Source organism: Triplophysa rosa, linkage group LG20 (assembly GCF_024868665.1).
Source record: "Triplophysa rosa linkage group LG20, Trosa_1v2, whole genome shotgun sequence".
In the NCBI taxonomy this organism is placed as follows: Eukaryota; Metazoa; Chordata; class Actinopteri; order Cypriniformes; family Nemacheilidae; genus Triplophysa; species Triplophysa rosa.
Genome location: NC_079909.1, coordinates 13919568 through 13932423, shown reverse-complemented (window position 1 = coordinate 13932423; position 12856 = coordinate 13919568). Strand labels below are relative to the sequence as shown.

General features: G+C 37.2%; 1 protein-coding gene across 1 annotated transcript in view; it reads right to left on the bottom strand.

Moving 5' to 3' along the window:
• The window catches only part of fbln2 (fibulin 2), a 54645-nt gene that overhangs the window by 26029 nt on the left and 15760 nt on the right, over positions 1–12856 (bottom strand). The window contains 6 exon segments of the mRNA XM_057362814.1: positions 1360–1461; positions 3625–3735; positions 4854–5060; positions 10350–10539; positions 11688–11817; positions 12194–12296. Coding sequence (XP_057218797.1) covers positions 1360–1461; positions 3625–3735; positions 4854–5060; positions 10350–10539; positions 11688–11817; positions 12194–12296 — 843 coding nt within the window.

Genomic DNA, 12856 nt, shown 5'->3' with positions numbered 1-12856 from the left:
GAAAAATAAGTCGCTATATAAAGCGACAAAGTCGCCAAGTTGGCAACACTGGGAGCAAGTGTCCCTCGCGGCTCTCACTAAATCCTTGGTGTTTCGAGTCTGACGTCATCACGCAACAGTGTTTTTTTTTTTGGCGATTTTAACAATCATAGGTAGTTTAGATGGTTAGAGTAAGGTTAGGGTTAAGGGTAAAGGTTTCGTAAGACTTGAAACACCAAGGATTTAGTCAAAACCAACAAGCCACGCCCACGGATCTCGCTCATTCACTTCCTTGAAACACACAACAGACGTGTGCAAACACACACCCACCCTTGTAACGAACACAGCAGCACCGCCATAAAGCCACATTAGCGTTTTACGAGGTGCGAGATCAGATTAGGTTTTGTTTCTAATAGTTTGGTTTGCTCTAAATCAATTTACCATTTTATTGTTGTTTCAAAGTGGGTTTTCTCCTTGGCGAAATTGCACGCAGGCCCGGCTTTATGAATCTATAACACTTAATGTTTACCACGTGAATATGGCTTACGAAGAGAAACAGATGCTGGGGAAACTGAGGAGGACGACAGGCCATATACAGTTAAAAGTATATACCTTACGCAAACTGCGTCGCGTGTCGTGCGTGCACTCGGAAGGGTAATGTGTTGCGTACATTGAATGAAAGTTAATACTAAAATATTTCATTAAAACAAACCCCCAATCCAGTTTCCTTCACACTGTGACTAAAAATCTTGGCTGCACAAGCAAAGTCAGACAAGCTTTATTTTGTTTCTGCCAAGATGAAATCAAGGTCTCTGACCACCCGCATTTAAGCATATGGGAGCACTTTGAAGACGGATAGACAAAGAATAAAATAAACCCAGGGATAATTCAACAGTTAAAGCCGCCAGTTCGCCTGAGTCCATTTCGATGATAGCCTCCCTTAAACTTTCCTCAAATGCAGAGATTAAGATACACTACATTTACAGCTCCTGTCTCCTGAAGCAAGGCAAACCTAAAACATCGGCATAAAACCTATCATTCACGTTGACTCGTGGACAGTTTGCGACTGCTGTCGTCGCAGTCGTAAGTATCCTTGTAAAAATTTCAGCTATTAAACAGAACTTAAATAACGTGAACATCAACCTTTTCTGTAAATGTTTAAGGCAGCTTATTCAGTCAGGTGGTATAAATTACATACAGAAATCCACACAGTTACACTGGCACCAGTGGGGCTGAAGGAGAATAATTTGTCGTGGATCAGTGAAACTGAAGGAAATAAGGTAAGACTTCACGTAAGTTTGCAATATGTTGAGAAGGAAATGTTTAGTGTTTTGCTGCTTTAAAACTCAGTCGGGTTGTTGGTAAAAAGTTTCACTTTACCTTCACAGGTGTGTCCGTCAACCATCAGAAAGTATCCAGGGAAACAGGAGCAATGCGCTAGGCCTCTGACCGCAGAACAGCGCTGAGCACAGGGTCCATTATCTGCCGCGAAAAACACACCAGTTAATGCATCTACCACACTTTCTAATAACTATGTCTGGTTATAAGATTTCAGTGCCCAAGCACGACTAGCAGCTATTTAATGATGCTTATGGAAAGACCAGAACACAATGTGACAAATGTAATAGCGGGTGGCAAGAAGATTCGTAAAACGAAGCCAGTTTTGAATTACACAGCGTCCACAAAATAAATCTGAGGCGCGGCACAGCAGTTAGCGCACATTGGAGATGTGCAGCTGTGTCACTTGCGTGGTGCTCACACATTTAAATAATAATAATAATAAACATTATAATAATAACTGCTACTTGTCTGAACGGTTTGCCTAAATAAAAAGGCCTAGAAAGAAATGCTTCAGCCTAAACCGATCTGACATAGCTGAGCAGTTAAAAATGATTTTTTCTGCATGACTTGATGAGTTACCCAGAGCATTTCAACCCTCTTTAGCCGAAACTGAGGCACCAGAGACGCGACAGTGTCCCAGACAGGACATTTTTAAGTCTTTAAACATCCATCCATTCTAAACCACATATACATTAAACCTTGAGATCATAGCTTAAAACAAAGTATCCCCATTCATCCCCAAATTAAGTATTCTCAAGTAAAGCTTAAGATTTAGATTTTAGATTTAGATTCAATTTATTGTCATTGCACATGTACAAGGCAACGAAATGTGACCTCTGCATTTAACCCATCCAGAGAGTAGTGAACACACGTACCCCCGGAGCAGTGGGCAGCTATCACTACAGCGCCCGGGGAGCAAGTAGGGGTAAGGTGCCTTGCTCAAGGGCACCTCAGTTGTTACCCGCCGGCCCTGGGAATCGAACCGGCAACCTTCTGGTCATGAGTCCGACTCTCTAACCATTAGGCCACAACTGCCTAACACAACTAAACTTTCATTTTAAACGTTGTAAACTTGGAGTACACAACTAGTTTACAACTACATTTTTATCTGCACTGCCACAATACTACAAGTAAACGTACTATTTTAATACTTTTTAATTTATGAAAGTAAACTTCGAAATGTACAGTACTCGCAAAACTACTAGATTTGTAGTTTTTATGCATGTAAGTATTCTTTAAGTAAACTTAATATCATACTTACAGTTTACAATTTATTTATATTATATATTATATTGTTACAATATAAACTTAGTCATGTAGACTTATAAGACAACTATTTGGAAAAAGTGTAAAACTATTTGGGAAAAGTATTAAATAGGTGAATCATTCTAAACAGTAAACACAACTACAAGCCAAGTATACTTAGTACACCTCACTATACTTTTAAGTATATCTCAAAAGATGAAGTATAGGCCAAATATCCTTCTACATGTAGGCCTATCCTTTTCTGATAAGTACACAAAAAGTAGACTGTATACTTTCTCATTTTGTGTAAAAGAAATATACTTATAGCACGCTTGAATAAGAATAACCTCTTGGACAAAGTGATTTTTTGTTTTCAGTTTAGCATATTTCAATTAAGCTAATGTGTGATACCTCTATTAGAATGACTATTCCTGCAAGTTGACAATATCTGGAATTTAGTTCTACATCATGATGCAACAAGTGTAACAGGTCATCTAATAACATTATGTGCACTCCAAAACAACCAAGACATGACTAACAGACTGGCCACTTGTCAACAACACATCATTACAGGAATGATTTTGAGTCTCTCCAACCTCAAAAACATGTGCACGTTATTCTGTTATAAATGTAAGCTAAGACAGGAATATCCGGCCTGCCAGAAATTCACTCCAACTCTGAACAGGGAGGATCTGGACTGGAGACAGAAGACCTGGATTGGAGAGATGATATGGGATGTGTGGATTTCTGCTGCTTTGGCTGCAGTTAAGATGTTGAGTGCGGTTGGAGAGATGGGATTTGGCAGTTGTGTTGGCTATTTGGAAGAATAGCAGTGTTTCGGGAAACAGTATAGTCTTTATTACCTCCTGAGAATTAAGAATGTTGAGGGTTGTGTTATGTAGAATGTGTTGTGTTATAGTCGGATAGTTGTGCCTTGATGATGTATACAATGTCTGGTAAAAATATTTGTGAATACTTTGTGTTAAAAGGAGTGGGGAATCCACATCAATGTGCTTTTGACAGGTAAAGAAATTCAGTTCTTGGTTTAACATTACATACCTGCACATGGATAATGTAAGACGGGGGTCTCAGTAAAGGTTTCCTGTTGTGCAGGAGGTACAGTCACCACCTGGTCTTCCTCACTAACTCGGTTGTCTTCCTCCTGGTTCTCTGTAAAAGAAAAAAGAGTTACATCTCAACCTTATTATCTGGCATCCTTTAAAATCACTTACGATTGATAGTGCATGTGATTTAGAGTTTCTCCACAAATTTTAATCATGCGAAATTATAGTAAGCGCTATTCAAGTTCCGTCTTTCACCAATAAACCTGTCAACAAAATTCATTCTGAAGGTCAGCTGAGGATTCAGATAGAGAAGTTACTATAGTGTCTGAATCATGAGAGTGTTATGTCTTATACTGGAGCATAAACAATACTCTCAACGCTTCTATATTAACATGGAAGACAAAAACAACATCGTATGTAATGACGTAATGGGAAACCAAGGACAATAAATTACAACTCGCGGCGAATCAGACAAAACAATGATAGTCTGTCTATGTCAGAAAGGATGTCCATTGTTCTCTCTAGAGCTGCATAAAAATAGTTGAAGGAATATTATCACCCCCAAATTTTCATTTTGTCATTAATTTATTAATATAAATGCAAACCATTACATTATTTTTAAAGTAGGCTATACTACATACTGACGTTGTATTGCAAAAGAGCTGTGTAAGGATTGCATACATTTGACTATTTCTTTAATTTATGATTCATTTTAGATAGTTGTGACTGCGCTCTGTGCTATTATAATGGGATGATTCACTGACTCATCATGAAAACGTTCTCTGTTTTATGTAGAAGCACGCACCTAAATGCATTACAAACTCCCAGTATAAAGAATGAGGTGATTTTGAATTCAGGTCATGCCCATAATGTAGATATAATGTTAGGCAGTAAGAAGATGAATTTCATTGTGTAATGCAGGGCTGATAGTGAGTGTTTTGTTGTGAATAACGATGAGGCTTACATAAACTGAGACATCGGCAGAATCAGGATAACATAAACCTTCTCGTGCATGGATTTTAATTTTAAAAAAATCTTAAGACTAATCTTCATACAGTTTATTACATCCATAGGAAAGATCCTTCTGGTTTAAGACAGCCTTTCTATATAATCGAGATTTAAGGTGTACCTGACTGAATGAAAAAGAGAATCTATTCCCAATTTATGAATCAAACACGCAAGTTTTGTTTAGTATACAAAGAGTTATTACAGCCATGATATTACCTGGCACACAGGTGCGTGCGTCCTGCAGGAGCGTGTATCCAGGGTGGCAGACACACAGGTAGGATTCGTGAGTACTGATGCAGGCGTGATGGCAGATTGCTCCAAATCTCTGGCACCTGTCTTCGTGCTCTAAATCCTCCAGTGAATTTGCTCCAGGATCCACTTCTCCAACAGACAGCGCTTGCTTTGGGAACTGACTGTCTGACACTGCGAAAGCAGAGACGTTGTAAATTTAAGTCTGCGATTTAGAGCAGTTTTGGGCAAACATTAAAACGGCTTCCTGCATATCGGGTGCAGCACACTAACCTTTGAGGAAATAACAGAGGAGTTCTTCGCATACTGGTAATATCAACAAAACTGTTGTTTATACTACATATACTATATACTTTACTATATCTACAAATAATAATTATAATAAAATAAGAAATATTATGCTAAAGATGTGAATTTTCTCATCTCTTACATTGGTTTCTAAACTGATTATTGAACAATAGTTTAAGGTATTAGATTATAATGATTAAATTAGACGCCAATTGTTTGTTAACGTTAGAATTAAAAAGTGCAAAAATCTGTTATTGGATATTTTGCTAAGTATTCATGTTAGTTAATAGGGTTAATATTCTGTTATATATTTTTTAATCTAGCTTTTCTCAATATTACTTCTATGAACATCAAAGCGTCTCTAATGAATGTTCTCATTACTTCAAGGATAACCCAGATGTCAACCAGACCGACAACTGCTCACATATAAACTTAATACATATTAAATCAACATCGCAGACAACACCTGCCATTCCACCTCCACCAGCTGTACCTGCCCCGCCCTCAATATTCTCCATCTGCCAATCACATTCAATCAATCCCAAACCCATAGTCGCCCAGAAAGCAACTGATAGAGTTAATGAGTGCTCTTTCCAACATCGCGCGCCAATTTGGCAAGAACCTCCAATGACTTAGCAATTAACGTCTGGTTAAACAAAATAAACAGGCTCAGCTTCACCCTACACTGCACACTGGTGTAAAGTAAATATTTCTCACAGTCATTAACTGAATACTAAATGCTATGAAGGGGCGAGAGAGATTAAACATTTCCGCTATAATTAATCGCGGTATGGGACTGAGATGGCATGGGGCTTGAGAAAGCATCCCTCATGGAAATAATTACCTCCCGACCATTTTCCTATCGCTTAAACCTTTAATGCTACATAGAGAGAGCACATGCAGTTAAGGATAGTGTCCTGAAAGACAGTGAGAAAGATCTTTTCATAGGTGCCTCTGTGGAGGCAATTTAATTGGAACAATTTTAAGGGGGCCATCATCTGTCTGTGCACGGATATGAGACCAGTCCTAATATATTGACACAGCTATAACTATCTCACCTTGCCTCAAGATATCAGGTAGGCTCTTTAGATGAAGCAAGGCGTCGGGCCAGAGGAATGTACTGGTTGAGAGATGGCAAGAAGTAAAGTCGGGGTTTTATGTCTCATTTAAAGGACGAAGGACCCCGGTTCATTGACTTGGGCTTGGCTTATAACTGTGGGAGCTGAGCAATGAACGTCTGCCATTAGAACAATATGGCACTCTGCCATGCAGGGTAAAAGTATGAAAGCCAGGACAGTGTTGAAAAACTTTATTCAGCTATAATTAACATAACCTCCATTTTATTATGTAGGGGACACTGGGGGCAATTGTAAAATTTGTTTATATTTTCTCACAGACTACTACAGTGCAAATCTACCTTCAAAAGTTTGGTAAAAGAAACATCGCTGCTGTCCTTCTGAAACCTCATATCTCCATATAGTCTCCATAGGTTTTATTGCCATAAATCATGGTTGGTCACCCTTTATGTTTATCACTGGGTTTTGCAAATATCTAATTAATAAAAGGTATTAAAAAGTGCTTGTGAACTTTGACAACACAGTGTTGAATCATTTAAAAAGCACAGCGCTTTTTACTCTTTCTTGAAAATAACGAATTTGGACATCCGGGGTTTCGGAAGGACAGCGGCGATATGCAGCATACATATCTGTACCATTATTGGACTTAATAATAAAAAAGATCATAATACTTAATTTAAGTGTACAACTAGAAAAAGTTCTATAGAATAATAAAATCTATTATCTATATAATATCACTGCTTTAAAACATATTATTACGGAAAGGATTTTACTTCTAATAGTTCTCTCAGCTGTCATGAATAATGTATGTTTAAAGCAGGCGACTTAGAGGGATTACCTTATCTGAAATAAGCGAAATCACTACACAACACAAGAAATGTGTGATTCTTCATCTACTTTTTTGATGATTTAATGGTCTTTAGGTCAAATATTTTTAATTCCTAACTATTGTTACAATTGCCCCTGACCTCACAGCCATGATACAATGGTATTCGACAACTACCTGTATAGTATACCACACTGTAAAAATACAATTTCAAATTGTTCTCGAACAAAGGTAATAAAGTAAATTGAACAAAGTTTTTTTAGTAAAAGAAGAAGAATGTATTATTTTGAGTATTTTGTACAAAATTAGTCTAAATGTGGTACCAACAAAGATTCTTAAACTTTTTCAAACACAATTCTAGTGTTTGAAAGTTCCCATCATGCACTGCAGAATTTTCAATTCGCCGGTTAAAATTATTAAAATGATTGCTATTTTAGTGTTTGCTGGCTATATTTTTTGTTTTTGTTGTCATTGTAAGTTACCTTTGGTATTTAGAGTTCCTTTTTAACTATATGATGTTTAATGATGTTTGATGACTTTAACCCTGATTGAGGCTCATGTGCTTCAGTGTTGAGCTCTGAAGTAAATGACGCAGTGAGGCCACTGCTAAAATGTTTAAATCACAAACAGCTTAAGCAGTTACTTAAGTAGAGTGTGTATATAATATATCTATTAAGTAGATTGTGTATATAATAATAGAACATTTATTTATTAACATTATATAAAACATAATCTTTTGAGTTTGGTCAACTAAGTACATAGTTGAGAGAACTCAGAAATTTGATTGTTGCATATTTATTGGTTGGTTCAACATTTATTTTTAAATTGACAGTCAAGTGACATTACTCAGTTAATTGAGTTAGGTGAAATACTTTGCCAAAAGTTGAGTAAACTCAAAAAAGCTGTGCAGCGAGTTGCCTTGAAATTTTAAGTTAAGTCAACTTTTCATTTTTTACAGTGCAGTAGCACACTAAGCATCCTTCATTAAAGGGATAGTTCACCCAAAAATGAAAATTCTGTCATCATTTACTCACCCTCTTGTCAATTCAAACTTGTATGACTTTCGTTCTTCTGCACAACACAGAAGAATATATTTTAAAGAACGTTAGAAAGCAAACAACAGCATTACCCATTGACTTGCATTGGTTTTGTGTCTACACAGTAGAAGTGAATGGGTACCACAATTTGTCGGTTACCAATATTCTTCAAAATATTTTGTGTACTGCAAAAGAAAGAAAGTCATACAAGAGGTTGAGTAAATGCGATGTGATGTGATTTGGGAAAACCCAACACATGGTGGCAATTTACATATTACAGTTTTGATACCATATGAAAGCTGGGTTCAAGCCCTTTCCAAAGCTCTTTTTATTTCCAAAGCTCTTTTTATACCTTGTATGTAACAAAAGTTATGGCTATCTGAAGTCGGCTGAGCGCTTTGATGATTCCAGGAAGGGAATTTGGAGAAAAAACAGGTTTAAAGTTAGGTGATGAAAATAAAAGCACAACAGTCAAGTATCACAAGTAAAAGTCACTTTACACTACACAAGGACACTAGTAGAGTAGTGAAGCAAGTTTTACATTGTTTATCATGGGCATAGTGTCTGAACTTTTGATCATGGCTCGCATGAGCAGTGGACCGGGGATAACTCCCGGTGCTCCAGACAATGAGCTTCGCCATCTCACGATAACGTTGTATAAAAACTTTGCATGCCATAGTTTACATAGGGCTGATGGGAAATGTGCATTGATACTCCTTCATTCTTCATGTTATGTGGTTTACTTTGATAGATGAACTGTCTTTGTTAAGAGAGGGAAAGTTCTGAGTGATTTTTTGCAGCTCCATCGGCATGTCCTTAAACATCAGTATAAATCACTATAAATCGCTAGTTTTCAGCAATAAACAAGTACATTTTGGCACGATATTTTCAGAGATGATAGACAAAAGGTTATAGAAGATTGCATCACAAATGATGACAGAATTTTCATTTTTGGGTGAACTATCCCTTTAATGTCATCCTTTAACCAACAACATAAATAAACTTTATAGAATTTCAATCGAAAGCATCACAACAGCATTCAGACAGCAGCACTGAACATAAAATAAACAACAAAACAATCTCAAAATTTATTCGTTCAAAAATTGTTACAATTGCTCCAATCGGCCTTCACTACAAAATCCATTTCTAAAGCTCAACCCAGTGTAAAGAATATAACATAATGCACAGACTTAACAGAAATCCAACAACACAGCAATGTTTCCATGCAAATCCCTGCAAAATTAGCTAAATTAGTCATCTGAAACCTTTTAGACAGAAGGAAAGTTTGCTGGCATGGTCATAAGGCAACAGCCTGCACTGCCATCTGCTTCTGATTCAGGCCAGCTTGCCAGCATCTTTGTGCGTTATTCCGCACGGTAACGTGACACCTGACCAATCAGCTCTGGGCATCTTTCTTTCCTCTGATCCATCAATGTCAAGGCCTCAGCCAGCAGTGTGACGAACTCGAATGTGAAACTGAAAGCCAAGGCACAGCCAAGGACTTCAGATGATTCCGAATATGATCCAGGCTTCAAAAACAAACAAGCAAACGACAAAGAGTTGTGACTTCTGCTCTGATGTTCATTGGAAGATGTAAACTCATGTCACTGTGATGAAGGGATAACTCGGACATTCATTTAAAGCGGATTGACTGGAGACGTCCCAGATCCTAATGTGGTTTAACATCTGATGGTGTGTTACCATCGCGACCCTTATTTGGCATGGCGGCCGGTCTAGATCTGCTCGTCGAAATAAAATATGAACTCTCACTCACCCCAGACCTCACCCACTGGAGATCTTCCATATACTACAAGTTTAATATTGCATACCATGGGTACATACTGCTGTAAAAACAAAATTCTTGGTAGCATAAAAGAATTCTTTCATTGTTTACTCACCCTTTTTTTGAGAATAGCTACAAAGATCTTGCCATACAACAGCAGTGACGGTTAAGCTTCAAATAACAGAAAACACCCTCAAACATCTAATTCTCACTTTAAAATATGCTTCAGAAGACAGCTTATGATTCACATGGACATCTTTTATGGCTTATTTTTTTGGAAAAGGCTTAAAAAAAACAACAGCATATGGGCTGGGAACATGAGGCTGAATGAATAACACCCTTGGAACATGACAGTGAGTAAACAGTGACAGAATGTGAATTTTTGGATTTTCTATTCCAATAAACACGAATGTGTGGCGTGTTTGAGAGTTTGTGTGTGCACAAGTCTTTTACCTCTCTTAGGAGTAGCAGTCGGCTCCGGCCTCTCTTTTTTCTTCAGGGTGGGGGGAGAAAGCCCCTCCTCTCCATCCTCGCAGCACGCGAGGAACACGTGTCCACATGGGTAGCTAAGGTACCGATGCGCTTTACAATCTTTGCCTTCCCTGCGCAGAAGCAGACCCAAAGCGCAGCAGCTGCAGCAGTCCTAAGTCAAACAGCCAGACGGAGACGGAAATACATGAAAAAACATTCAGTGTGGAAGTTTGCAGCTGTGTTGTATTCCGTTGTTCACAAGAGTACATCATTTCAGTTAATTAAGCACATCTTACACTTGCGAGTACAAGGCCTGATGAAGTGGTTCTCAGTGATACAGATGTTACATAGGCACAGTGACAGAATCAAAATTGTTTATTGTACAAAAGTAAACAAAAAGCAAACATTGCTATTTAAAAAAACGAACTAATAAAAGTATGTACTGTATATAGACCACTTTGCAAGATGTAAACACTGGTCCAGCAGCACTTCTGGTTTCGTTTTTATTGTATTGTTTTAATCGTACATATATAATTATTAATAATTTATATTTATAATTTTTACACCATATTTATTTATATAATATTTTTTATTTTATATATTATAATGTCTTTTTTTATATTGTCCATTTTTATTTAATTATCTTTATTGTATTTATTTTACATTTTATATTTATTAGAGTTTGACTGTTCATTGATTGCATTTTGGGTAAAATACTAATAAAATAGGTTCAAAAAAATAAAACCTTCCAAAAAGGTTCTAATAGTTAAGAATTGTAAACAAATAAACTGTATTGAAAGACTAACATTTACTCACATTTACATTATGTAATAACACCACTGAGGAAAAGTGTGATATTGTAAATCACTGACACTGTAACACTCCATATTGTTATGAATAAAAAATAAAAAATACCATGATGCACATTGGTTGATCTGACCGGAATTCATATATTTTACAAGGTGACTAATCCATAAGAATTTGTACGATGTGAATCGTACTAAAACTATTAAGATTATACAAATTCATATGAATGAATCACCTCATAAAAAAACTTACAAATTCCTGTGAGATTGTGTTGGAACACCAAAATATATAGGAAGTGTCTTTAGATCCCTTTCAAAAGTTATAAATAGTTTTTCAATCCTCACTATGCACAGTTATGAAGTTATTTGCATGCATTTATTTGTATTTAAGCATTGCTGAGTCTCTGCTGTCCACAACCCTATCAGAACACACTTGTTTTCTTCTGTATTGGTATTTCATAACTTGTCACTTAGATAATGAATGTCTCAGTTTTCTCTTGGCTAAGAGTTGTACCTTATGAGAGTCTTCTCCACAGGGTGAGCTGTTTCCTTCCTCACACGCCTGTCCAGCTTTCGCTGCATTTATGCCAGCCTGACACCTGCTCTCCCTCAGAGCACCTGAACAGCATTGCTTCTGGACAACACTTGCATAAAACAGAAGAAATGCACATGTTAAAACATGACATATGCAATTCTTGAATCTAATTCAGTTAGAATGAACGGTCTGCAAAGCCTCTTAAATGATTGCATGCATTTGACCAATCGTAGCAACCTTTACCGTCTCATTTGCATTACACATACAGTAAGCCCAAGAAATCATAGACTGCATTCACTGAACGCTGGGAAGTTCATGAGAGGAATAAAACCAAAAGCCACACAGCTGCAACACAGATTCTGTTCTCTGGTTCTCTATACCAATTTTTAGCTGTTTGTTTTTTTCTTAGTACTTTAGACATATAACTGGTATCTAAAGGAATTGTTTACAAAATGCAAATGCATTGAAAAGGTTAACCAGCTTACCTGCACACAGAGCTGAGGTCTTCTGATATCACAGGCATAAAGTTGCAATGCTGATTCTCCTCTGCCCATTTCTGTCCAGCCGCACAACAGCTTTCTATCGAACCTGGAGCCAATACCACAGTAAGCATTAGGAGGAGAAACATCTGACACTATGTTTTTATAATCCAGACAGAAGGGAGATTGCAGCAAACGCTTTTCTAACAAGAAAGGCAGGCATATGGGCTGACAGAAATATTAGCATTGACAGAACGCAAGCCAGCGATGAAGCCCAATTTGGATTTATAGAAAAGCCATAAAAGATCTTGCCTGCAATACTTTGTACAGAGAAAAAGAAAACTGATGCGAAATGGGACAATTAAACAAACAGTCCTGGTATGTACATCATCACATGCGTCATTATGAACCGACTTAGCAGTTAAATCTTTAACAATCAAATTCAGGACCAATTTCGATAAGCAAATTCGAGGAGCGTTTCTGCCTGATCTTTTGAACAAATTGTAGGAGTCACGATATAGTACAATACATGAATTTAGTAATGACTCATTTGAAACTTGTAATTTTGAATAATTCATCCCTCAGTGAGAATGAAGCACTGAATCTAATTAAGCTTACAAAACCAGCGTGGCATGAACACCATACAAATACATTCTCAAAAATCCAGCT